The sequence below is a fragment of the Nanorana parkeri genome, unplaced genomic scaffold (genome assembly GCF_000935625.1).
Source record: "Nanorana parkeri isolate BGI_ZX_2015 unplaced genomic scaffold, ASM93562v1 scaffold112, whole genome shotgun sequence".
Lineage (NCBI taxonomy): Eukaryota > Metazoa > Chordata > Amphibia > Anura > Dicroglossidae > Nanorana > Nanorana parkeri.
Genome location: NW_017306380.1, coordinates 1,940,102 through 1,968,065, shown reverse-complemented (window position 1 = coordinate 1,968,065; position 27,964 = coordinate 1,940,102). Strand labels below are relative to the sequence as shown.

Here is a 27,964-nt window from a genome sequence, read left to right as displayed (position 1 = left end):
TAAATATGTAATGACCTTTACAACTATAACACTTTAATACAGAATATTTCGATTCTTGCATAAGCCCTAATGTGACTCATTCTATCAAGAATTGTCTGCGATGCATTATAGAAGATTTATATGCTTACTGCAAAATGACAGTTAATCCAAATTGGAATATGATTGGCAGCCAGGAACACACAGACAATTTCTGTTTCAGCCACTTTGATAGTCAGGCTCTCTATGCTCCAAATTCAGTAATTTTGCTTTAACTTTGTACATACTGGCTGTTTATCCCTGTATTGTCACTGCTTGGCTTTTCAGTGTGATTTTGACTTATATCTGATTCGGGACAATCATTGAGCATTTTCTTACACTGTTACACTGCAGGGCTGAGGATGACATTGCCCCGGGCTTGAAGATTTGGAGGAAAGCACTCTCAGAAGCACGCAACGCAGCACAAGTATCACTCTGCATTCAGCAACTACAGAAATCTATTGCATGGGAGAAATCCATCATGAAAGTTGTACGTTGTCCTAAGTTTTAATGTTCATACGTTTTAGTACAGGTTTGCTGATCTGTCTAAAGACGACCATACATGTGATTGATCTAGGATTGATCACAAACAAGCTATTCATCATCAAACAGTGCAACACACACAGCACTGATATAAGCTTTGTGATCAACTGAAAATATAGATCCAAAACACAAGCAATCAGTCATAAATGCAAAGGATTTGTGTTATGTCTGGTTCTCCAGTACATACACAAGCATGTGAAGTGAGCGGTCAGCATAATTGCACCAAGCAGTCCTGATTTATATCATCTGTCAAAAATTAACTAATAGGCTAACCGTCTACCCACTCATAAGGAACTAAGAATAAATATAAATAATTTTGATATTTGTGAACACAGTAACAAAATGCAAAACAAATGGATATATTTGTATAAAACACCATAGGGACTCCATCAATAATAAAGTTAAGGATCACAAATGTTAACTGTATCAACAATTCATCCAAAATAAATCCTTTAAAGTAAATCCCTCAGTATTTTGAGGAATTTATTTTGAATCATTTTTGATCTAGTTAAATTTCGTATTGCTAGTTTTGTTATTGCTGGGGTTCCTATGGTGTTTTATACAAATACAGCCATTTTTTTAACTTTTAAATAGTATTTATTAAAAGCGATTTTTTATTGAATTTTTATTTTCTGTGTTTTGCAATTATGATTGTCACTGTGTTCCCTAATCTCAAATGTACGTATACCTAGTCTTAAAATGACACCATGGTTGGTTGACATGGCAGGGTCTAAATTAATCAAGAGCTCTCTGTATCAACTGACTGAAGGGCTTCTGTTTTTGTTATTTGTATTCGATCAGTTTGGTCGCATAAAATGATCTATTGAATGATCATGTTGATACATGTGTGCTCATCATTAAGTCATCAGCACAGCTTGATTCAGCAGAACATAACTGCAAGGGCTCGTTCACACCAGTTGCGGTGACTGGTGTTTTTCCACACTGGAATGGTGCCAGTCACCACAAGGGAACACAAAAACAATTGTTTTCCATGTGCCCCATTCACTTTAGAAGGCTAGTGTTATGTGCAGCACACTGGATGGTACCAGAGGTCACCACACTACAGTGCAGTGCAGAGACCTGTATGGAGTGCACACTTTGTAGTACACTGCCAATAAAGTTGAAAAAAAAAGTAAACTGTGTCTTGCACTGTAACAACGCAAGGCACTGCTCCACCACACTGCCACCCAGAGGACACCAGCCGCATCCTAAAACGGATCTTTTTTACCGTGCGGCTGGTGTGAACCCAGCTTGAATGTTCAAATCAGCCTCTGCTTAGAAACCCTTACAATCTAATTATCTTATCCGCACACATATCCACTGGGACCAGTTTGGGCATAAACCAAGAGAAAGCATACAGTCTTTCAGCAGAAAGTACCCTGCTGTGAACTGAACGTGGAATCCCAAGGCCAAAAAGTCCCCATATTGCTCATCAGAAAAAAATCGGACTACTGAAAGATCATTTCCTATGGATTGTGTGCTCAAAAGACACCCCTTTCTCATGCTCCAGTAGTGTCTCCAGGGAAGCATAGTCTGTCATTCAGGAATATGAATCCCAGCTTGCATCTAACAGCAAGAGGTGACAGCTTATGTGATCAGCCAGTGATCCGGTAACAGGTAATGTCAATGGGTACCTTTAGAAGCTTACCTGTTCTTTGTGAAATATGCAAATTAGCGCAAGGTTGCCACATTTCCTACTGTTTCTTTTTCTTTATTTTCTGAATCTACTTTCAGAACTTTCTCTCAGCATGATAAGTTGTGAAACAGTAGACACCCCAACCCTTAGCCAAAAGTCAGACAGAGCAACCAATTTTTAGTTGGTGTACTGCACTCTTGTTTGACATTGCTAAATATTCCTGTTTATTAGGAGACAGAGGTGTAAGGATGTTACTAACAAACTTCATCCTGACTGGTATCTACTGCCAAAAGTATAATTGTCATCAGGCATTGAGAACACTATTAAAACAGCAAAAAAATTATATAGTTACTGTACAGGACATATGATGAGTAAACTTCTCCCTGCGCGCCAGTAGTAACATCCAGGAGTATGGAGTCTCAGTTGTTGTAGGGAAGCAGAAAGGAGGGAGAGTAGCTGAGCTAAAAGACTCTCTTATCAGTTGGTCAGGTAAATGTGACAAATGGCAGACCCCTATTAACCTGGAGAGAAATGGGGCTATGATAGAGATCAAGCTACAACCTTCATTCTCAGTAAACTGGGGAACAGCACAGTTGATCAAAACCTCGCAATTGCCTGTTACTCAACAAAGGAGGATGTACTTGTAGGCAGTCAGTGTCTGATGAGCAGGAAGCATGTCAATACAGACAGTACAAATGGGTTGACTTCTCTGTGCCAATTGTAATCTTTATCAATGTCAGTCTAAGGGTTGGGAGTCCACTGCTGCTACGTTGCTCAGGTCCCCATTTAATCTGTCTCTAGGCAAAGCGGAAGTTCAATAAAAGCTGAACATTACTGAAGTAAGACGGGAATAAATTTACCTGTTTTCTTTAACCTGTATTTTTTTACAACAGATAATGTAGTGTGCACTTTAAAATGAAGCTCATGTCATCATAAATCAGATTTGGGGTGGGGTAGGAGTGTTACCGGACAATAATGAATTCTCTGCCACCCAATGTTGTTCACTGCTCTTGTTTTATGTGTATGTTGCAGTACTGCCAAATTTGCCGCAAAGGAGATAATGAGGAATTGCTGCTTTTGTGTGATGGATGTGATAAAGGATGTCACACGTACTGCCACAGGCCCAAAATCACGGTTATACCAGAGGGTGACTGGTTCTGTCCTGCCTGCATTGCAAAGGTAAGACATTCCCCACCTTATGGGAACTAATGAGCTCAATATCTATCTATCACAACAAGCCAGGTAAGGTTATTTGGGCATAGAGCATCATATTATATGCCCCTTGGAGGCAGCTATTCCAAATGTGCCCAGAAATGATGAGACCCGGAGGTACTCTGAGCATGCTGGAGTCTCATTCATATATGACCCTGTAGGCCTGGGAGCACATTAGCATCACTTGGAAGTAGGGATACACCGATACCGTTTTTTCAGTATCGAGTACGAGTACCAACATTTATATTTTGATACTCCCTAATACCGAGTACCAATACCAGTACTCTCCCTAGCATGGAGCCAGCTTCCCAGGCAATCAGGAAGCCGGGCTGCGGGGTAATGACACACCACCAGTGTCTTGATTGCCTGGGAAGCCGGCCCCATGCTGTTTGACCCGCTCCATGCTGATTGGCCAGGGAGCCAGCCAATCAGCATCGAGCCGGCCAAACAGCTCCATGTTCCCTCGCAGCACTGCCGGTGAAAGAAAATCTCACTCTGACCCAAAGTTCCGGTATCCGGGGTAAGTATTGAAGCATTTAGGTGAGTACAAGTACTTTCCCAAATACTTGGTATCAGCACAGATACTGACACTATTATTGGTATGTATATCGGCCATTGAAAACAGTATGCGTTGTTTTCATTCCAGGCAAGCGGACAAACTTTAAAAATGAAGAAGGCGAATCTAAAAGGGAAAAAGATTTCTGAGCCGAAGAAAGGAAAAAAGGCATCCGGGGAAGCAGAGGATGAAGATACTGCAGCAACCGGTGGTTCCGGAAAAAAGGGGATCAAAGATACTAAAAAAAGAAAAATAGAGGAAAATAACTCTAGTCCCTCAAAACAAGACACTCCGCCTGCATCTAAGAAGTCAAAACACCACACTAAGGATGATGCCAAGGAGCTGGCTTTCTGCAGGTCAGGCATTTTGTACCAGTTAGCTTAAAGGAGAACTGTGGGGTTAAGGCTTTTCCCCATAGTTCTCCTAAGGGTAACGGGAGGACACAAACTAGCGTCCTCCTGTTACCCAAAGCTCAGTATACAGCTTGCGGTATATTGAGACGGCGCAGCTGAAACGGATCCCGACAATTATGTCTGGATCCGCCCAGCTGCGTGAGTGACAGCTGGCTCTGCCTATCTAGAGGCAGAGCCAGCTGTACCCGCCCCCTCCCCTGTCCGTTCCGCAAGTCAGCGCTGGAGGATCGGAGCGGGGAGGGAGGAATCCAGTCCCTCCCCTGCCATGGCTCTCTGCCGGGACATAATGGAGAAGTGAGCGAATGCCGGTATGTGTTGGCTCACTTCCCGATCTACTGAGCCGGCCTGTGACAGTTTAATTGTCACAGGTCGGCTAGAACTATGAGGCTGAGTGAAAAGCAATCACCTCATAGTTCTCCTTTAATCTGTTAAAGAACCTATGCATACAACAGACACACACACAAAACTGAATCGAAACCTTTGGCATACATTATATATCCAGGGTCCCATTCCCTAACAAAATTCCCTAGATGTCAGTTTGACAGCTGGCTTTGGCTGAGGAGTGCTAACAGCAGCCCCTTTGTGAATAAAACTTGTTAAACCTGTTTGCAGGCTTCATTCATAAATACTCTGTAACAATATTGTGACATTGTATTATGATTGGGCTTATTTTATTTGATTGATTCTCAATCACATAAAAAGAACTAGCAAGTGTTTACCATGCAGTTATGAAAGTGGTGTAGTAGTTAGCACTTCTGCCTTGCAGCACTGGGGGTCTCTGGTTGAAATCCTGGTCTGGACACTATCCTCATGGAGTTTGCATGATCTCGCTGTGCTTGCATGGGTTTCCTCCCATGCTCCAAAGACATGGCACAGTCACACAAGCACATCAATTTGTTAACAATTCAATCAAACTACCACTGTGGGCTTTGATAGGGAAAACCATAAAAAATGTGGAGAAAATATAAATTCTATGCAGCTAATGTGCTGGAATTTGAACTCAGGACCCCAGTACTGTAAGGCCTCTTTGCAGCACCACACTGCCCAGATTGTATTAAAAGTACAAAACCAAACCAAAACCCAGCTGTACTTTTATTCAGATGTGAAAGTACAGCTGGGTTTTGGTTGGCTGATAGTCCATTTCTATTTCGCATTATACTGTGGGGTGCTGTGGCTCCTTCTCTTCTTTCTAACTGTTATTTACTAACCATAGAATAACTGCTGCAGGGTAACTTGTACAATTGTGGGTCAAGCAGCGTGAAGAGGAATTATGAAGGACAAGAACCCAGCTAAATCCTCTACATTAGGCTTCATCTGGAAGCGGAGACATTACTTTGTACCTTATACTGTATAGTGAGGGTTGTAAAACAGCCAGGATGACCCAAACTACACCCGAATGCAATGAAGCCTCACATGAGCTTTGTCTAGGAGATCTTTGATGGAGGAAAAACTTCAAGGAGAATATATAACGATGACACTATATAAATGTCATACAGTCCCAGATACATCTGAGAAATCAATATTTGTTTCCTGTGTAGTGTCTGCCTTGGTTAAATCTGTTCTTTTATCTTATCAGTGCAATTTTGTCTGAGATGGAATCTCATGAGGATGCCTGGCCTTTTCTGCTTCCTGTTAACTTGAAACTTGTCCCTGGCTATAAGAAGGTCATTAGGAAGCCCATGGACTTTGCAACCATCCGGGAAAAGCTCAGTAGTGGGCAGTAAGTATGGCTGTTGTTCCCCATCATTTTAGTTTAAGTTACATGACATTAAAAGAACAGAAGGATATGTCGCGTACAGTTAATATAAAGTAAGAACTGTTTGTGTGCCTCCCAATTTTTTTTTATATAGTGTGAAGGTGAGACTCCTTTTAGATATAACCTTGCCATACCCCTAAACTGAATTTCAGGCACCTTAAAATAAGAAAGAGCCAATGGTACCATATGTGCAAAGTTACTTATGGGCTCACTAAAGAAAAATAGACTGCAAGGAACAAACAGCAGTACCGTCAACATACCCATCTTGTACTGATTTAACTTAAAGTGGAGTTAAAAGCAAACCAGCTTTATTTTGGATAGAGCAGGGGAAGGTTATAACCCCTGTCCAGAGGCGTAACAATAGCCATAGCGACCCAGACGGCCGCTACGGGGCCCAGGCACAGGGGGCCCGGCCAGGACACCCCCCTGATGCCGTGCGTGCCGTTTGTGTTTGAACGCGCCGCTGTTCAGATCACCGTGATCTGTGCAGCGCTGCGTTCTTCTCCATAGCCGCTGCTGAGTCAATGAGAGTCAGCAGCGGCAGTGGAGGAGACTGGACGTGGCAGGTAGCAGCCATGTGAGCCAGCAGCAGCCATTGATGTGTGCACTCACTGCAGGGGGCGGACCTCCTCTCAGAAAATATATAATTATTTGGGAGTTTTAAGTTGTTTTCTAGCCACAAATTCAGATTTTATCATGTGTGTGTGTGCGAATAGTAAGACATTTCTCAGGATGGGAAGCGGTTAAGCAACCCATAAAATGCATCTTTTTCTTTTCCAGATATCCAAACTTTGAGGCTTTCGCTCTGGACATCAGACTTGTGTTTAACAACTGTGAAACGTTCAATGAAGACGACTCTGAGATAGGCAGGGCTGGACACAAAATGCGGACACATTTTGAAAAAAGATGGACAGAAGTTTTCAACATGAGCTGAAATCCTTCAACAATCCTCCACTCTCGTCGTTTGGATTACAAGACCAGCAATGTGAATGACCTCTAAATAAATAAAATCTGAATAGTCTCCTGCAGATCATGAGTGGCACATTACAAATCACTCCAGTTACAACCACGGTTCTTAGTTCATTTGTTTTTTTGCTGGTTTTTTTTTTGGGCCTGTACATTTTACCAACTTCAGCCTCATACTAACAAGAACATACGCCCGAAAAAAAAATTTAAAAAAATCTCAAAACAAAATTAAGAAAGGCGTCCTTGTGCAATAGCTAAAAAAAAAAATATAAAAATATATCGAAAACGCACTGATTCTTCAACCACCAGAGCTGTACCGGGGGGAAAACGGTTACCCATTCTCTTTTCGATAAATATCTATTTTTTATTGATTTAATGTTATTTTGTTTATTTTTGTATTACTTTGTAGCTCATTGTTAGTGAATGTATTTAATTTTATGGATTATTTATGAATTAAACGGCAGAAAGAATCTTCGTTTTCTGTGAAAAGGAAGAATAAGGAATATTGCTTTAAATCTTGAAAATACAGTGAGAATGTTAAAGAAAAATAAAAAAAAAAACACTAAAGAAAAAAACAAAAAAACAAGCCAAGTAAAACTGTTTACACCGCTGTGCTAAAAATGGCATCAACACTTTACTGTAAAGTAGTACATTTATATAAGTATACATTGCTGCATCGTTCATGTAGTCAAATTGTATTTCAAGATGGTGAAGAAAAACAGATCTGTATATACTGTTGACAATTGTTTATATTAAGTCTTGTTTAATATGTATGATGTGTACATATTGTTTGCAGGCATTGATTATGATGTCTGTTTTAGAAGGACTGTAGCATTTTATTTTAGCCGGGTAATAATAACCTATTGCTTGTACAGAATCCTCTACCGACACTGTGGAGTCTCCCTAATATTGGTAGTGCCTGCCTTTAAAACAGGGTGTAGGGGATATATTTCAGTTTGGTTTTTTTTTTTTTTCTTATGTTTATTTTATTTTTTATATTATTTTGTTATTTTCATTATTTTCTAATTTTGTTACATGATTTACTGCCAAGTAGGCCTAAAAAAAAAAAAAAAAAAAGTATACTCATTTGTATCCATGTGAGACAAAACATATGACAGATTTCTTAACACACAGTATTTTTTCATAGATACATTTCCCTTCATCTGCCTTGCCACAAAAACAGTAATAATAATAATAAAAAATAAAAAGGCATTTGTAACCACTGTGTTTTATCTACTGTGTGGTATAGTGGCCTGTTGGAGGCAAAAAAAAAAAAAAGATCAGACATTTTTTTGTACCAATTGTACTTGAAGTTGTTTTATTTAAAACGAAAATGTTGTGAAAAGGGTAGTTTTTTTCACTAGTTTGTGTGGCACGGATACAATTAAAGACTGTTTTGCAATACATGTGATGGGTTTGTATGTCTGTTTTTTACCTCACAGCAGCATTTCTTTTTTTTTTTTGTGTTTGAATTTTTTTATTAGATTTTTCAAATATAACCATTTAGCAAAAAACAAAAACAAGGGGCGCCTTTCCTAGTGTAGATACATTTTTATTATCAAAACGGCAAAAGTAGGATAATACTCACAAAAGAGTAGATGACAATGAGCCTTCAAAAATAAGCGTTGATCCTCATTTTAGCAAAGAGCAAAACAACAGCATATAAGAGCTGCACAGATAGTGTTCCTGTGTGCCAGCAAGGTATGCCTCAGTTGATGCGTTTCCGGGGCCACGCCCCCTTCCTCAGAACCTGACCTCCTCCTCCTTCACATTGAATTAAAGGAGAACTATGAAGTGAGTGCTTTTCACTTATCCTCATAGTTCTAGCCGACCTGTGACAATGAGACTGTCACAGGTTGGCTTAGTAGATCGGGAGGTGAGCGAACACATACCGGCTTTGGCTCACCTCTCGATCCTGTCACGGCAGAGAGCTGTGAAGGGAGGGACTGGATTCCCCCCTCCACGCTCCAATCCTCCAGCGCTGACTGGCGGAACGGACGGGGGAGGGCACAGCTGGCTCTGCCTCTAGATAGGCAGAGCCAGCTGTCACTCACGCAGCTGGGCGGATCCCGGCATAATTGTTGGGATCTGCTTCAGCTGCGGCGTCTCAGTATACCACGAGCTGTAGCTCGCGGTATACTGAGCTTAGGGTGACGGGAGGATGCTAGTTTGTGTCCTCCCGTTACCCTGAGGAGAACTATGAGGAAAAGCCCTAACCCCATAGTTCTCCTTTAACGCAAGGGCCACTTACCATAGATACAGTAGAATAGTGAAGCAGAACATAATTGGGGTGTTGAAAGAGGTTGGGATGGACAAGGGATTGTGAGATTCTTTGAGTTCTTCAGTTCAGGGCTGCATGTAGCTGGGAATGGTTGCTGGTGGTTGCATGGGTCTGATTGGTGGGGGCATTTTGTGTTTGGACTGGAGGGGATATCAGTTTCTCTTGTACACATATAATATAAATTAGGCAACAATTAGCAAAAACTGTCTATATTTACGTGTCTTTCAGCCTTCACGAAAATGGTGGTGGTGAAAGTTAGGCTCTTCGCATAGCGCCGAACTTTATGGGATGTTCACGGTCTGTTCGACCGCGGACATTCCATAATACAAAATGCCCACTGAAGCTCTGATTTGTTAAAGTCTTGCACCTGACCACAGGTCAGGTGCAAGACTTTGCCCAATCAGGGCTCAGCGGAGGAGGGGCCTGAAGGAGAAAGTTCTCTATCAGGTCCCCCTATGCTGATTGACAGCAGGCAGTGGGCGGTTGCAATAGCCAGCTTGCTATTGGCTATTGCATTTTACAATATCCAATAGCAGGCTGGGTATGGCTCCCAGCCTGCAGACAAAGAGGAGGCAGGGGGGCGGGACAGAGATGCCGCGGCCGGACCGAAGAAGAGAAGCCGACGGACCGGGGGAAGAGGAGGCCGGGACAGCGAGCGGACGGACCAGGGGACCGGAGACCGGGACAGGAGCGGAGGTAAGGGGGTCAGTACACAGTATTTATTACATGTACCGGCAGCTGTATGGGGGTCGAACATTCGACCCCCATACACTTGCATTGAGTTCGAGTTCGTATTCGAACATTTCGGCCGTTTGAATGTTCGAATACGAACTGAACAGGGGGTGTTCGGCTCATCCCTACTCAGCACCCCCCTGCACTGTCACTGAGCTGCCGCCATGTCACTACTTACGATCGTGAGCCAATACGATGGGCTCCAGATGAAAATGACAGCCAATCACATGATCAGGAGTCTGCACAAAGAACCCCCTAAAGGGCTGGCGTGAGCCGGCAATAAGGGGGTTCAATTATTTACGTATTCTTAACAAGCAGTAACCGAATATGATTATTTTTTTCCAACCTTTTTAAAGTGTTTAAAATTATCTTTGAATTATTTATTTTAGCGCCGGGGGCTTTGGGGAAATATCAGGGGGGATCTAAACAGACCCCTGATATTCCCCTTTTGAAATAGATAAAAAGATTGAGGACACAAAGTCCTCAATCTCTTTTTCTGCAGCCCTTATTATAAATGAACAGGAATCCTCTATACTGAGTGCTCCTGTCCATTCATAAACTGAGTAGATAGTATGAGTTACTGTGTCCACAATCATGAATGAACAGGAAGCGATGTAGAGCACTTCCTGTTCATAACGGGACACAGTGAGCTTACTATGTCCTCAATTATTTACAATAATTTATTTTTCAGCGATCACTCCTCATTGTTGAGTGTTTGTACTCCACGCTCCATCCTGACACGCTGTCACAGGAGGCTGAGCGGGACAGTCAGGCCCGGATTCCCCACTTCGCGGCCGTACGCCCACCTCATTTGCAGGTCCGTAGGGGTGCGGGTTTTCAGGCCGGGACGCATACAGGATCCATTCCGGCGGCGTATGAATACGATCACCCGCACCCCTACGGACCTGCAAATGAGGTGAGCGTACGGCCGCGTAGCCCCATAGAGAAGGACGGGGGCTGCGTTCTAATCACACGCAGCACCTGTCCTTCCCGGCAGCTACTTGGTACGGCCCCGCACGGAGGTGTAGGTGCAGGCCGATTCGTGTGTGAATGAGGCCTTAATCAGCTGATCCCCTATTGCCCTTTCCATGCGATAACAGTCACATGACAGCCCTGTCACCCAGCCCATCCCCCCCGGGAAGTAATTAGACGGAGAGACGGTGAAGAGGGAGCGTGACATCACCTCCGTCCCCTCAGCGATCCGCCCTAGTCCCGCCCCCTGCCTGTCAGCCGCCGCACAGTCAGGTAAGCGTTCTGCGCGATACAGGGGTCCGGACTGTCCCACCGTGCGAGCAGCGCGGGGGGAGATTAACCCTTCCTGAACCTCAGATTAGGAGCAGACAGCGAATACCTCACAGCACTGTCTAGGGTTCGGTGCCGGGTTTACGCTTCTTGCCTTTCCAAGGGCTCCATGTATGGAAAATTCTTACATTGCAATGTGAGCACCCCTCTGATGAGTGTTGTCAGAATCCTACATGCTGAAGCAGGGGTGACCGTGTGTTCTCACTATAGTGTGAAAAGGAATTAATGGAGTTGCTGGGATTTGTAGTGCTATGTGGTGTCATTGTGTGTGTAGTGTTTCTGTGGAAAGGAATGGAGTTGCTTGGATTTGTAGTGGTGTCAGGCTTTGTGTGTGAAGGAATGGAGTTGCTGGGATTTGTAGTTCTATGTGGTGTCATTGTGTGTGTAGTGTTTCGGTGGTCGGTGGGAGGAATAGAACCCCATCCTTGGTATCGGTGGGAGGAATAGAACCCCATCCTTGGTATCGGTGGGAGGAATAGAGCCCCATCCTTGGTATCGGTGGGAGGAATAGAACCCCATCGTTGGTATCGGTGGTAGGAATAGAACCCCATCCTTGGTATCGGTGGGAGGAATAGTGCCCCATCGTTGGTATCGGTGGGAGGAATAGAGCCCCATTCTTGGTATCGGTGGGAGGAATAGTGCCCCATTCTTGGTATCGGTGGGAGGAATAGTGCCCCATCCTTGGTGGCAGTGGGAATAAAAAGATGACTGTACATTGTTTAATATGGATGTGTGCAGCGATTGTGCAGCTGTGAGATGTCATGTGGAAAATTGTGACCTTGAAACACATTGATGTCATGCATTTGGACAATGTTAGTTTACTGGTGAACATTTCAGGCACACATTGTATATCTGATACACGGCACACTGTTGTATTCACCAATTTGTCATGTGTTTATATTTGCCTGTGTACCGGGTGGAGAGGCATGACCAGTACCGCACGGCCAATCTCACACGCAAAGTATTCCATTCCTCGTTTGTTTGTCAAGTTTGATATTCGGAGAGGAAATAATGTTTACGAGTTTCCAATTGTCATCCAAGTTTACATTCGTTTTGTGTGAAAAAATGGCAAACACAATCTTAAAGTGACACTAAACTCTGTAGTTAAATCTTAAAAATACATTCAAGAACCTTATCTATTAATCAAAATGTATCTTATTTGTGTATCACTCGGCTGTAGATCCTCAAATCATCTCTGAATTGGTGCTGACACTGTCCTTCCTTCTGGAGGGGGGCTACTTTTGTTCCCCATGGTCCCTGTGTGTGTTGTAAAGTAGACACCACTCCAAGCTCACTCCCGTGATCCGTGATGGACTACAATCTCAATACAAATCAGTAAAGCAAACATGAGATTTGTTTTAGTGGACAGAATGTCATCACTTTTGTTTTTGTCTTAAAGTGACATTTAGGGCCTGTTCACATGAGATCAGGTGCTGATCAGCAGACGTGGAGCTGCTGATGCAGTGCGTTTTTGATGCGTTTTCGGTCCGGATGCTGACAGTTCATTTATTTTTTTTTAGCCAAGGGGCTGTCAGCATGCAGATTCAGCCTCCTGAGGTTTTTTTTTCACTTAGCTGCATTGTGTTGCGTTTCCGTTCCGTTTTTGATGCGTTTCGTGCGCGTTTGTGCGTTTCCAGACAGGACAAAATGTGACATGCAGTATTGCTGAACGGACTGCGCACGTGAGAACTGTAGCCCATAAAACACACAGGGATACAGTGGGATGCATTTTTAGTGCAGCAGCGTACGGAGCCGGTCAGCACACAAAACGGACGTCGTGTGAACAGGCTCTAAACCCTCAGATTTTTTAACATACACCAATATTGTAATGTGTGCCTTACTGTAATCCATGGTAGTTTCCCTTCTCTTTGCTGCTCTTCCCCTTTTAAATCCTCATGTCTTCTCATGCTTGGGGAGAACTTCCCTTTGCAGCTGAGTGCCTCTTCCTGTAGTGCTGGCTCAGGTTGCAAACCTACACACAGACACCATGTATCCATTTCAGAGACAAGGCAGTCTGCTGCAAAACAGAAGTTCTGCCTAGCATGGGAAGAGATACAGATTTAAAAGTAAGAGCAGCAAAGAAAAGGGAAACTACCATGGATTACAGTAAGTCACACATTACACTATTGTTTTTTGTTAAAAAAATCTGAGGGTTTAATGTCACTTTAACTGCATTTGTATGGGGGGCCTGTCACACCTTCAGGAGTGGGTTCCAGTGTGTTCGTCATCTGGAACGCAACCCGGCCGGCTCACTTTGTTTTGGGGCGGGAGGTGGCATGGTGGTGCATTGAGCTCAATGGCACCGCAGCCACGCCCCCCACCCACAGTGCGATCACTGGCACCAGAACGCATGGCACATTAGTGCCTGCGTTCCGGTCCAGTGCGATCTGCAAACACTATCTTTTGCAGATCGCACTGGACCGTAACACAGGCACTAATGTGCCATGCGCTTGGGTGCCGGCGATCGCACCGCGGGCGGAGGGGCGTGGCTGCGGTGCCATTGCATTCAATGCACTGCCCCCAAAAAAAGTGAGCCGGTCGGGTTGCATTCCACTACGTTCCAGAGGCTGAACGCACTCTTGATGGTGTGACTGGGCCCTGAAACAGGCGAGATTTGTGTGGCTGCATTACATAGCAGGAAAGAGAGCTCAGGGCCCATAAAGCAATGTGCCGCCATGCCGCTGTTCACCATCGTAAGTTAGATTTCTCTGTAGGTGACACAGTGACTTTAAAACATACTTTGTGAACTTTGCTAATCTCCCCCATGAATTTATTATAAGATGCTAAGTGATAATTCCCATAGAAATGAACATTTCTGGGTATAAATATCCCGTAATGTGCATTCCGGCAATCCAGACTCATTTGCATAGACACTGGTGGATACTATCAATACGTTTGTCTCCTTTGTGAGAAGCAGCAATGTCAAACACGGCTAATGACAGGATTGTCCTTTACTGCCGGGAAAACATCACCCACATTCCTCTTCTATCATTTTTCTGCTGATATAAAAAAGAAATCTTCCTTTGTACCTGCTACAAAAAGAGTCCATTCAATTGTTCTGTGCCGGCTGATTAAACATCAAATCCCAGCACACGCGGTCCAGAAAATACTCCAACTGCCCGGACACTGGTAGACTTTCCTACGAACGCTCAGATGAAAAGTCTCATCAGAACGTTTAATAATGCCATTAGAGACTTAGAAAATGTTTGACATTTTTATTTAACTACTTGCTGACCGCTGTGTTTACTTCCTCTTCCTGTCCCGGCCATTTTTCAGTATTCAGCACTGCGGTACTTTGACTGACATTTATTCCGTCATGCAACGCTGTACGGAAATGAATTTTATACCATTTTTGGGGGACAGATAGAGCTTTCTTTTGGTGGTATTTATTGTATTTTTTACTATATTAAGGAAAAATGACTGAAAATTAAAAAAAAGTTTTTTTTACATTATGTTAGGAAATAATTCTTATTTCCCAATTTTTTGGTAAAATATAAAAGGCGGGGTCACGTCGGGTAAATATTAATTCCAAAAGATGTCACCAGCACTCCAAAAGTAGATTCAATATATTTTAATGACAACGGTCATTCAAAATCACAAGTACTTTCGGGGCCACGTTGGGTCCCCGTCATCAGGCTCAGAATTGTCATTAAAATATATTGAATCTACTTTTGGAGTGCTGGTGACATCTTTTGGAATTACTACTTGACTACACGGTGCCTCCGTGGTCGCTACAAGCACCCTATTACAGACATCATCTCCTAGGAGATCCGGTAAGGAGTGCAGGAAGATACACACAATTTTGTACACGTCGGGTAAATAGACACCAAACATGTCAAGCCTTAAAATTGCGCGAAATCGCAAAAAAAAACTACCATACCCATATGCCCATAGTCGACGCTTTAAAAGCTTTTACAGCTCATCAGTCTAGTGTTATCAGTGATTAATGGCCCTAAAATGATTGCTCTCACTGCGACGTTCGCGGTGAAATGTAACATGCGGCGTAATGGGTGCAATCGTCATTTTTGCACGTATGCGCACCCTACACATGTTTGCACACGTGTATGTATGGGTGGGGACTTTAAAACATTTTTTTTTTTGTAATTCTTTTTCATGTGTGACTTTTATTATTATTTATTTTTTCACTTAAAGGGGTTCTAAACCCTCCGTTTTCTTTTGCCTATATAGCAGTAGATATAGGCAAAACTGTTTTGTTTTTTTTAAACCCCGCTTTAACAGCAGTTTCCACTTACCTTGTTTTTGGCTGCGCGCTCCCGTCCGAGAAAACGGAATTGCTCCGGCGGCCGCAAAGCATCTTGGGGCGGGCGCAATGCGCAGTTCGGATTCTCGGCCGGGAGACGAGCAGAGAAGCAAGGTAAGTGTATGGACGCGTGCACCGCATGCAGACAAAAAATACCCTTTAATGTCCCTTTAACTTTATTGTTATCACATAGGGACTAAGAACCCCTACTATGTGATAGCAAAGAGATGTGACAGGTCCTCTTTATGAAGACATCAGGGGTCTCCAAGAGAAGCTGATGAAGCAGAGCTCTGTTTCATCAGTTTCTCTCCAGCTTCTGAAGCTGGAGAGTGACAGGAGAATGCGGAAGTGATGTAATGTACAGCACTTCCACATTCTGACACCGGAGAGGGAGATTGTGTACCGATCTCCCTTTGGTCCCCTGTCACAGAGCCATCATGCTGGTCCCGGGCTCGCATCGGGCACAGCGGAGCTCGGGACCAGCAGAGGGTGGGGCTGCGGACGGGAGGGGGCATGATCGGCACCTTTATACAAGCATTCCGCCACCTCTATAGCCAGCGAAACGCTTGTATGTAAACAGGTATCGCTGCCTGTTTTTTTTACATTTGGGCAGTTTCCCCGCTTGTGTGCGAGGGGGCGGTGCCAACAGGCCATCTTTAGACTGCCTGTCACATCCAGCAAGGCCCTGGCCGGCCGGGAGGCGGTTAATTAAACACCGATTTTTGGAATGAATGGAGATTCCCGAACAGAAACCACATTCAGTGTTAGCATTTTGTGCGTTCGATGTTAAGTAAGTTAAATTTAAAAATACCAAAAAAAAGGAAATGAAAGTCCCCTGTCCCCCGCGAAACGCCCTCGCAAAAAAAAACAAAAACCCGGCTCATAAATTTTTTAGCTGGCTTCCTGGTTAGAAAATTTGTCAAGCCCTAACATGAGGAATTTCATTAAGTGTAGTTTATCCGCTGATTTTGCTTGAAAACATAATAGATTTATTTCTCAGTTAGATTCTTTATTCCCTTTGGGTCTAAATGTTGTTTAGAAGTAAATCTATTTAATCTCCAATTATTAATGTTAATATTTATTATCATTGTGTTTGTTATGCGTTTGTTTATATTTGATCTCTCTCTTTTTTTTTTTTAATTGTTTGGTCTTATCTGTTAGAGCAGCAAACCTGTGTAACTCTCTTCCCCAGTGGGGATCAGCGTGGGCTGGGTGGGTACCAGTGTATGGGCAGCTTAACCATCTGTTTTATTCATTTGTCACATAGTAAATAACATTTGTAGTATTGGATGACAACTGTCATTTTGTTTTAGGCCCATAGACTACCAACTATTTTGGCTTTGCCCAGTGCTGCTGATCAAGCATGATAATATTGGTGATTGCCCTTTTTAATGAACACTTTGTTTTTCTGTTGTAGGCTAATGAAGATGGTGGAGTTCATTCGGACGCTGTCTGACCACCTTGACGATGTCAACTGTTGTGCCTTCTCCGACTCTCTCTTGGCGACATGCTCCTTGGATAAAACAATCCGGGTGTATTACTTAAATGACTATACCGAGGTGCCCTTCTCCCCCCTCAGAGGACATACGTATGCTGTTCACTGCTGCTGCTTCTCCCCGAGTCAGACTATGTTGGCTTCCTGTTCTACGGATGGCCGGACCATCCTCTGGAGTATGTGCAGTGGCCAGGTTTTGGCATCTCTGGAACATCCAGGTTGCAGCCCTGTTAGGGTGTGCAGGTTTTCCCCCAGCTCCATGTATTTAGTGTCTGGGGGGGCTGACGGCTCCGTGGTATTGTGGAACGTACCATTAATGAAATTGTACAGGTAATACGTTGACAGGGATTCTTCATTTTTTTTTTTTCTTTTTTTCTAGGAAGTATTTTCTTGAAATCTCTGCATGATGTCCCTTTATAGCAGGTTCCATGTGACGTGTCAATGTGCACTCATTGGAGATATCAACCAACATTACACAGTATAAGAGGAGTTATGATTGTGATAATTGTACCATGGAAACTGCTGTCAGATCTGGACAGGAGGTATATCTAGATAGACTAGATATACTTGCCCACGTGTTACTGTCTGTTTCAGTCCAGAGATTTACAACGTCCTATCGCACAGCACAGCCAGGTGGACGACACCACTTGCCTTTAAGGAATACAGTGGTGTCATCTCTCAGCCCCCAGCCTGCCAATCTGACAGTGGAAGAGCAGCAGCAGACTAATTGGGTCATTCCTCTGCTAGCTGCTCTGTCCCCTCCTATCAGCATGCTCCTATTTGCGTGCAGCACCCTTGATTGGCTCCCTGTCCTGCCCCTCCCTCTGTTTCTCCTGTGCAGAAGGATTAAAAGAAGCTGATACCAAGTCAAATTTAGGTTTGTACACTGCTTGCATAAAAATACATTGAATGATGTCTTCATGAATACACGGCTGCATACATGAAGTGTATCTATAACTCAAACGTTATTATAGTTGTGGCGATGGTGGCGAAGGATAAGAACTCATGTCAGGTTTTACTGCCATCAGAGGCTATCCTGGGGGAGATTCCCTCACTTCCTGTCTGGTGAAAAGATTGACATCAGGACAGGAAGTGAGGGAAAATATCTCTACAGAGGTAAATATGTGAAGTAGGGGAAGGGCTCGGCCAGCTTTTTGTTTCCTGTCTCCCTCTAGTAGAGGTTTCTCTCACTTCCTGCCAGGTAAAAGGTTGTCCCCAGAACAGGAAATAAGGGGAAATCTCTGTAACCTTTTCCTATCTATCCAAAACTAAAAAAGAAAACCAAAATCTTTTGGGTATAGGTTCCCCCCTTACTATCTCCCTGGTTCTGAGGTTTGTTCTGATTGATGGCTGTAGGCGCCTTGGAAGGTATTATTACCACCAATCTATTTATTATATATTGCAGCCAATATGCGATCTGGAATAATGAAAGCTGTCTCTTCTTTCCTGTCTCCAGATCAGGCCTGGTGAAGGATGGCTCCCTGGTGGCGTGTGCCTTCTCCCCTGGAGGAAATCTATTTATCACAGGCTCCTCATCAGGTGATATAACGGCGTGGGATGAGAACATGCGATGTTTGTACAATGGGAAGGCACATGACTTGGGTGTGACCTGCTGCGACTTCTCCTCACAGACCGTAACAGGTCAGTGTTGTATCTGTTGGGAGATCATATCATATGTTGTTACACGCTTTTTAATAATCAGTCAAGATTTAGGGCCCATTCACGCCATAGCAATGCATTAATTGCATGATACTGTGCGATTATTCACATTCATGTGAATGACACCTCAGAGCACCTCTTGGCCACCGCATGCTGCAACACACGGTACCACAATACAGCCCTCTGTGGTGGAAACAAAGTAGTGCATGCTATTTGTATTTCAATGCACGGTATTGCAGCACTGCGAGTCGCAGCGCATAACGGTCAGGAAGTGCATTGGGGTGTCTTTTAAATAAATGGCAACGTGACGCACGGTAAGTGTGATAGTGTGCATTAATCTATGTGTGGTTGGAGGTGCTGGACCTTTCTTGAAGTCATGGTCTGAGGTCCGGTTCCAGGAGGGCGGTATTATTTGTCCGGTGTATGCCAATTAGAGAAGACTGCTCGTTTGGCATGGTGGTTATATATGACGCTACCATTAGTGCAGATAGCCAGATAGGGTATATACTGGGGAAGCTCTAGCTCTATTACTCTTATCCTTTAATAACATTCTCACTAGCTACACTGTTCAGATTGTTGTAAATGGAGCAGTTCCTAATAGAGTTGCCCTTATGCAAACTCTCACATGTAGCTAAACCCTTGATCAGGCAAAGAGCAATGTACAAAGTGCAGTGATGCTTTGCCACCAATCAGAATTGATCTGTGTGTAGCTTGCAGGCATCTGATTGGTTCCTCTTGGTTGCTTCGCTTTTTACTTCATCATTGCGTTTTGCATCGCTCTATTGGATTCAGCTCTTAGTTTACCTTTCGTCAGTGACTTTGAGGGGACATACTCTTGCTGTGTTGCTTTGTGTGGATTACATATTGATACATTACAAGTGTAGCTCAGGGGTCCAATGGCAATTGGGTGTCAATCTGTAAATTTTATATTCTGATTTTTTTTTTTTTTCCCTCCATCAGATGCGGATGGCGACATTGAGTGTTTTCAGATGGCCTCTTGTGGGCAGGACTATGAGATTCGACTCTGGCTTGTATCATATAGTGATGACAGAGGTAAGTGTTACATTCTGGCCTCGTCTATGTGTACGGTGTACCATATGTATACGTTGGCAGCACACATAAGGGATGTCGGGGCAGCAGAGCTGTCAGGGATGTCACAGAACCAGGTGCCAAACCTACCCACATCTGCTACCACTAGACCTCTGCTGTTGGACCTAATAGCGGGTTCAGTGGGTTTCTGTCACCAGGTTCTATGCTAATGATGCTAAGTCCTCATTCACACTAGAATCCGCCGGCACGTACAGCTCTGTGCTGCGTGCACACGCGTATCGGGCAGCTCCCGGGAAGGACAGGTGGTGCGTGTAATTAGTACACAGCCCCTGTCCTCTATGGGAGTACGTGGGCGTATGCCCCCCTACACTCACCCGCCCTGCACATCTGTGCGGGTGTCCGTACTCGTACCATGACAGGACAGATCATGTCTGCGTCCGAGCTGGGACACACGCACCCGTACAGATCTGCACTTGGGGTGAGCGTAGGGCGGCGTACGTCTGCGTACTCCCATAGAGAAGGACAGGGGCTGCGTACTAATCACACGCAGCACCTGTCCGTCTCGGGAGCTGCTCGATACGGCCCTGCACGGAGCTGTACGCGCCGGCCTTTTCTCGTGTGAATGAGGCCTAAAAATTAACAGGACCAATGAAAATGTATTTCTAACTAAGCAATGAAGAGATTCAATATATAATCAGATCAAATACATTATAAGATGTTTGTCAATTAATGAACTTTAATGAAAATTCTTACAAAACCAAGTCCATCTTCTGTAATTGGATTGTGATCAGAACTGTAAACTTTCCAGTCTGTCAACTTACTGACTAATCTAAGTAACCCGTACACCTAAATCTACCTTGCGTATCTTCTCTCAGTGTGAGAATGGGCCAAGTACGCAATTATCTTTTCTGAAAAGAGAACAGACGAGCGTTGTGCATGAGCTACTCACACCTGATTGATGGAAAGGTTGCTAGAACAAAGGATGAGTCCACCCAAAAATATTTTAGGTCTAGACCAGGGGTGGGTAACTCCGGCCCTCCAGCTGTGATTTAACTACAAATCCCAACATGCCTTTGCCTCTGGGAGTCATGCCTGTAAAGGTGCCCATACACTGCACGATTATCGTACGATTATCGTATGCGATCGGTTTTTCGTACGATAATCGAGCAGTGTGAACGGAGACGTGCGACCGTTTCTACTGTACGGTCGCACGTCTTCTGTCGAACCAGCATGTTCGAAAACCAGCCGGGAATCATCCGATTCTCGGCTGGTTAGAACGGTGCTCGGAAGACAAATGCCGAACGGGCCGGTGTGCGCACGCGCACACTGCCCGTTCAGCATTGCGGTCATAGGAAGCCCGCCCCTCAGGGATGATCGAGAGTGCGATCTGCCTGTCCAAGATAGGCAGATCATATGTTTTTTTTAATCCCTGTACAACCATCGCAAGACTAAAGTCTTGCGATGGTTGTAGAGTGTATGGCCACCTTAACTGTCAGTCTTGTGATGCCTCATGGGACTTGTAGTTCTACAACAGCTTGGGGACTGTCTTCTTGTAGTTCTTGGATGTTCTAACAGTAAGAACTCCCTGAAAACAATGAATTTGCGGCGCTAGATCCCCGCAAATTCATTGTTTTCACTTTTAGGACCTATTGTCTTTATTATGTCAGCTTTACATTTCCCACAACATTAATTATTCATCTATAAGCGCAGATTAACATCTTTTCATAGTAAGAACTCCCTGTCATAGTTCCTGACTCTCCGTCTGTTCACATGAGCATTTTGGGGCTTCCTGCCCATGTTCCAGCACCTACTGGGTCATTCGCCCTCTCGTAAATAAAATAATCCAACCCGGAAGAGTGGGATCCCTTTGTAATGTCCACAGCAGGTGTGTAGACCTGATAACTCCAGAGCAGATATCCCCACCTCCATGGTTGCCGGTCCTCTCCCCATGGTTGCCGGTCCTCTCTCCATGGTTGCCGGTCCTCTCTCCATGGTTGCCGGTCCTCTCTCCATGGTTGCCGGTCCTCTCTCCATGGTTGCCGGTCCTCTCCCCATGGTTGCCGGTCCTCTCTCCATGGTTGCCGGTCCTCTCTCCATGGTTGCCGGTCCTCTCTCCATGGTTGCCGGTCCTCTCTCCATGGTTGCCGGTCCTCTCTCCATGGTTGCCGGTCCTCTCTCCATGACCCAGAGCCGCTGTGCATTCTGCTGCTGGATAAAACGATGTTACGAATGCCCTTGTGGAGCGGGGGACGCGTTAGGAGGATGTTTATTTACATGCACTGGCAATCAGGAAAGAGTTACAGACAAACCTTAAGCTGGCCCTACAACCTGCGGGCTGAACAGAGAAAATATAACGCTTAGGAGCATTGATCGAGGGATCTCCCGCTGTCTTCGCTGTATTCTGGCAGCACCCACTGACCGCCATCGGAATGCCTGAACAGAGCCGGCAGCCCATTGAGTGTATCAACTCAAGAACAGAAAATCTATATATTGCAGCTTACCTGTCCTTATATGTGGTGGCTGCATTCCTTTTCATTTCTCCTTTTATTTTCAGCTGTTAAGGAGCCAGTTACTGGCTCCTTGTCTTAAAGTGACAACGCTTACTCGCTGTACTCTGTGGAGGAGCAGTGTTATACTAGAACTAGAAGAAATTTAGGACTACAGAACACCTCCTACCCTCCCCTCCACTGCTCCTAAACATGAGTTGTTCTATAGTTCACAGTTAAGTTGGGCCAGAGTGATAACATTGCTTGAGATAATACTGCAGAGGGCACAGAATTTTCAGAAGGATCAACCGGTATATTTTGCACTGAACTTAAGAGTATGTCGAAGCAAAATATAAAACATGCAGCACATCTCTACAATACAGTCACATTTCATTGTGTTTTATCCCAGAAATGCATTCAGCACACAGCTTTTGTTGTTGACAGAGTGGTGTCAGCCCTGCTCCGTTATCTTTTGCTAAACTACTCAGCTGCTCCCACTCCAGATCTTTACAAAGTAACGGTTAATCATTCTGTAGTCTAAGATAAGAAGTAGGAGGGCTGTTTGATATAACGAGGACAAGTGGGCTCAGGGCACAGGAGAACCTCGAATTTCTGACAATATCAACAGCAATTTTTTTTTTTTTTTTGCATGCAACAGAAATAACAAAACAGTTTCCATTGTAAATGTATTGCACTGAATAAGAGAAGTTTATGTTTAGGATTTCCGTACTCTGACAGATCGTAGTATTGTAGGAGTCGGCTTTTTTCCTTGAATCTGGAAATGGGGGGCCTCTGACATCAGCATGACGACACATTTTATTTTGTTCTCTAGCATTGGAAATGCGATGCAAGCTGACACTGAGCGGACACACGGCCCCCGTCCTGTCCTGCGCCTTTTCCAGCGACGGTCAGATCATCGTCTCCGGGTAACAATCACCTTCTTGTAATTCTCCAATCCTGCCACTAGAGGGCTGCAGACAATTGATCATTCCTCCTCCTGATGGAAGCTGTATAGCAGGCCTGTGTGCTGTGTTATGGAGTCATGATGTCATGAAACAACAGTGAGGAGGAATATACAAGACATTAGTCCGGATAATTATATTTAGGAAAATGCTGTTTATATTGATACAACTCGGAGTCTGCTGGCTTTGTATTTGTACTCTGTTTTTAAAATGTCCTTTTCTTTAAAAAGTTCTTTTAATTCAAGTTAATTTAATATAAAAACCACATTGCTGATTGAGCAGGGCTTTCAGAAGGACTCTGCCTGGGACTGCAGCTTCTCCCATATTTTATTAGTAGGTAGCAGTGGGGGAGGGGTGTTTGGAATAGCTAATGTAAATGATTGAGTTGTCACCATGTATGATATTCATATGAAAAATCTCATCAGGACATCGGATATATTGCCATCACAGACTTGACAGATGATGTTTGATTTGGAATCAATGGAGTTTCCTGAACGAAAACCACATTCACTGTTAAAATTTTTCCATCTTGTTCCTTTTGATTTTTAATTTCTTTTTATTGTCAAATCCCAAATTTGACCCCAATGACTATAAGAAAATCAAATGAATGTTCTGAAAAAATGTTTTCAAAATAAATTCTACAAGTGTATAGCGAGGTTGAAGTTGGGTACACACGGAGAACATTTGAGCCCATTCAGCATGAATCGTCCAAAATTTGCTCCATTGGTGACCCAATACCATCGCCAGAAGTCAATCATTAGATCAAGGTTTGGGGAAGGAACATGTTGGAAAATGTTTGGCTGAATGTTGCTTGTAGCCAATCAGGTCTTCTGGCAGCGGCCGGTGACATAATACTATGTAATCAGCGGGGGATTCGTCTATCCGCACTGTTCAGGTTGGATGGAGGAATCTGGTTTATTTTCTTCACTTAGTCTGCATGATGAATGAAGAAAATATAACAGTGTACACCCAGCTGAAGTGATGATGGAGATGAGATAAAGTTGTTGTCTCAGCATTACCATGACCTTGTTGTCTGCACTGCTGCTGCGGTGTTCTTATGTAAACACATGGACAATGACCTATGTCATAAAGATAATATTATAAGGCAAGGCAATAAACGTCTTTCTTTTTTTCTAGGTCTGTGGACAAATCTGTTATCATTTTCTCCTCTGTAAGTTTTCATCTGTTTGAGTTCTATTATTATCAGAAGTGAATGGAGTGAAAGGAGTAGAGTGAAGCGAGTGCAGAATGTCACTGACACCTCTGTGCTTTTTATTCCACTGAACTGCTAAACTCTCACCCTGGGCCTAACAAGCCTTTGGAGTAGTTCTGTCTGGAATATTTGATGTTAAATCTTTGATGCTGCAGAAGAGGAAACCTCGAGGATGACTTTACACCGGCAGTACAAGACATGAAGGTCTCTTCACCTCTACCCACTCCATTAACTTTTGACATGCCTCACTCACATACCAATACGGAAACTATCCCAGGGGTAGCCACCGTACTCTATTTGTAAAGTAAATGCCCGGGTGCTCGGCCACAAAATTAATCCTTACAAATCTAAAGTCGGTATAAAGACTCTCACGGGTCATGCAGAGGAAAGAAGTCAAAGCATCAGCATTGTATTGTCAACCTTTTGAATGAGCTCAGTCCATCTTTCCAAAGACTGAGACTGGACTGAGCTCAGTGGCATAATAATCGCCATAGCGACCCAGGCGGCCGGTATGGGGGGCGGGGCACAGGGGGGCCCGGGCAGATGACGAGCGGACCGCCTGGGTCGCTATGGCATCCTCTGCTGGTGGCTTTCACTGGCGGCTCTGAAGAAGAATGCGCTGCTGTTCAGATCACTGACCGTAATCTGTGCAACAGCGCGTTCGTTTCCAGAGCCGCTGCTGAGTCAATGAGAGCCAGCAGCGGCGGTGGAGGAGGCCGGACCCGGCAGTGAAGGAGAAGGCGGGGCCCGTGGTCGACAGCAGGGGAGGAGGCGGGCCCGACGACGGAGAGCGTGGAGGAAGAGGAGGCGGACAGGTAAGGAGTGCGACCAGCCCATCTGAGGGTGAGTCTATGGTGGGCTCTGCAGGGTCACCCTCGTGTGGGCTCTCAAGTGGGCTCTACAAGGGGTGTAACTAGAAATCACAGGGCTCCATACAAAATTTTGCTATGGGGTCCTGTGATTTCTAGTTACGCCCCTGACTGAGCTCCATCCAAATGTTGACAATAAAGGCTGATGCTTTGACTTCATTTCCACTGCAAGACCCGTGAATTCCTTTATATCTACGTTGGATTAATAGTATAAACTATAATAATATATGAAAGGAAATGTTTATTTACAAATATTACAATTGCATGAAAAGAAAAATCTATACTGTGTTTGGATGTAATCGCATGTGCTGCAGTTACCTGTGGTTAGAGACAAATGATCGCCCGTGGACGCAAGCAGCTTATGATTTTGGGGCACCGAAAGGGTCTCGTGTGTGTGTTTCTAATTAAATATATAACAATAGTAATTGGAGGGTGTCATGGTAATGTATTTATTTTTTGTGAGATTTTATTTACACGCACATGGTTAAGGTCACATCCTAATATCATCTGATTATTTCCTAGAAAACTGGGTCCATCCTGCATATCCTGACGCATCACACACGGTAAGTACTGTATATCCGTAATCTTCTCTCTCTTGTCTTGGTTGAATTCTTTGTAGATGGATGGCTTTCAATCTAAATATCCCAGTAGGATTCAAAGTCTCTGGAGGAAGCTCTCATGATTGAAAGGGCCACATAGGGACACAAGAGCAATGAGAGGATGAGAGTTCCAGTACATGTTTCAGGGGCTTAAAACTTCCCCTCCGTCAGAGCAGTCAGTTTTGGTGACCCTAAGCTGCTACTAACCGCATCACTTTGCAATTATTATCCACTACATTATCAAATTCACTAAGGAAACACTAATGCAGACCACTCCAGGGACCCTGTGTTAGACCCTGGCTGACAGAGAGATGCCACTGAAAGTTTGCCTTTGACTCTTGAATTCTCTATCCACACTGGGGCCTAGCAATCCACCTCAATCTAAAAGGGGACAAAGAAACACCACACTGGTTTTTGGAAGGACAAGATGAACGTTTACTTAGCCAACGGGTTTCGGGGGCTCCAGAATTCCCTCTTCTTCTGTGCTTTGTTGGTTAGTGGTAGGAAATACATAGGACTTGAGGTTAAAAGTGAATTTAGAGTATTGTGAATGCAGAGCACATGATGTGTATATGGCCTGCGTATAGCAGCAGGATGAGGTAACAACTAATTGTGTGAAACTATCACTAACACTGGAAAAGGTGTATTTTTTACTTTTTATCTTAAAATCTATAAAAAGTGACAATTCCTAAGACCATAATCCCACATAAGAATCATTGATATGCAGTGTCATAAGTAATATGCAGTGTGGAGAGAATTTGGGAGATGTCCCATTGCCAAAATGTCCTCATTTCTACATTCAAAGGGGATGGCGACATTAAGGGGGATTTATAAGGGTGCAGTGGGCCTTAAATGGCTCCTAAGGGTTAGGGGAAACTCCTGGGCCAAAGATACGCTAACTCTGGTCCTCAAGGTAACCATAACATAAACCATGAATGTAATCCTAAACCTTTTACAGTGCTGACTTGCTGATCACATAACGGTATCAACAAAGCTATGTGATCCCATGACACAGTGATGGGGCCTTGCAGCTAAAAGCTCTGTGCTCCAATCTTTAATGTCAACTGCAATGAACACCAAGTCACAAATTTTCCAGCCAAATCACATTCCTTGAATTGCTATCCGTAGTAATGAACATTTCATTAGGCACATCAATGTAATATAAAAATTGGTCCTGTCTTTAAAGTAATCAACCTCTAGTCCGGCAATAGTCTAACTCCTCCCTGCTCCATCATTAACTACAATAACATACGCTTTGTCCGGAGTTGAAGGCTTTAAAACAAGGAGCAGTTTTCTTTAGTGAGATTTGCAATGACAGTACTGAGGACCTCTGCCTATGATAGAGACATAAGCAAAAAGCTAGTGCAGAATGTGGTGCCCCAAAGATCAGCCAGGTCAGGGAGTATAGCCGGAGCCTTGGCATATGAAGTAAATGACTGTTGCCTGTGGAATGCGTGCTAGGTATATTTTTGACTGTGCAGCCATTTCTACTGCCAAGTGATAACCAGTGAGACTCAATGTTCTATGTGTGTCATGTCTTCCTGTGTTGTGAAACAGCAGCCCAAAGGAGAGAAGTTAAAAATATCTTTTGTCAAGCAACATGGCAGTGCTAATATTTTATAGATTGATATATATATATATATATGGGTTGCAGTGCAGATTGTAAATGAAGAAATGATTCCTTGATTTCTACAGCTATGTGACTGCCTGTGCTTTAGCACCAAATCAGCCTTTGCTGGCCACCGGATCCATGGACAAGACTGTGACCATCTGGAAACTGGGACCAGCCAGTCAGTCAGCAGGTGCTCATATGCTTTATAACATAACAGAAACACAGGATAGGATTTTATACGGCTCTTCTTAAAGTTTGATGTACAAGTATAGTTTTGTAATGAAATCCTTGTGTGGGTCCCCCCCCCCCCCCCTAGTATGCCCCCGCAAAGACCAGAAAAAAAGCA

The 27,964-nt window shown here is 43.9% G+C and overlaps 2 protein-coding genes across 8 annotated transcripts in view; both read left to right on the top strand.

The window, feature by feature from the left end:
• Positions 1-8,277, top strand: part of BAZ2B (bromodomain adjacent to zinc finger domain 2B) — a 118,094-nt gene extending 109,817 nt beyond the window's left edge. For all 7 annotated transcript variants that reach the window (XM_018553153.1, XM_018553149.1, XM_018553151.1 and 4 more), the window contains 5 exons: positions 370-505; positions 3,227-3,373; positions 4,053-4,318; positions 5,952-6,095; positions 6,912-8,277. In XM_018553153.1, the coding sequence (XP_018408655.1) occupies positions 370-505; positions 3,227-3,373; positions 4,053-4,318; positions 5,952-6,095; positions 6,912-7,065 (847 nt within the window). In that variant the 3' untranslated portion in view covers positions 7,066-8,277. The remainder of the gene's footprint in view (positions 1-369; positions 506-3,226; positions 3,374-4,052; positions 4,319-5,951; positions 6,096-6,911) is intronic.
• Positions 8,278-11,350: 3,073 nt separating this feature from the next.
• The window catches only part of WDSUB1 (WD repeat, sterile alpha motif and U-box domain containing 1), a 23,915-nt gene continuing 7,301 nt past the window's right edge, over positions 11,351-27,964 (top strand). The window contains exons 1-8 of the mRNA XM_018553141.1: positions 11,351-11,355; positions 17,091-17,498; positions 18,625-18,809; positions 19,788-19,882; positions 23,198-23,289; positions 24,463-24,496; positions 25,930-25,970; positions 27,702-27,808. Coding sequence (XP_018408643.1) covers positions 17,095-17,498; positions 18,625-18,809; positions 19,788-19,882; positions 23,198-23,289; positions 24,463-24,496; positions 25,930-25,970; positions 27,702-27,808 — 958 coding nt within the window. The 5' untranslated portion in view covers positions 11,351-11,355; positions 17,091-17,094. The remainder of the gene's footprint in view (positions 11,356-17,090; positions 17,499-18,624; positions 18,810-19,787; positions 19,883-23,197; positions 23,290-24,462; positions 24,497-25,929; positions 25,971-27,701; positions 27,809-27,964) is intronic.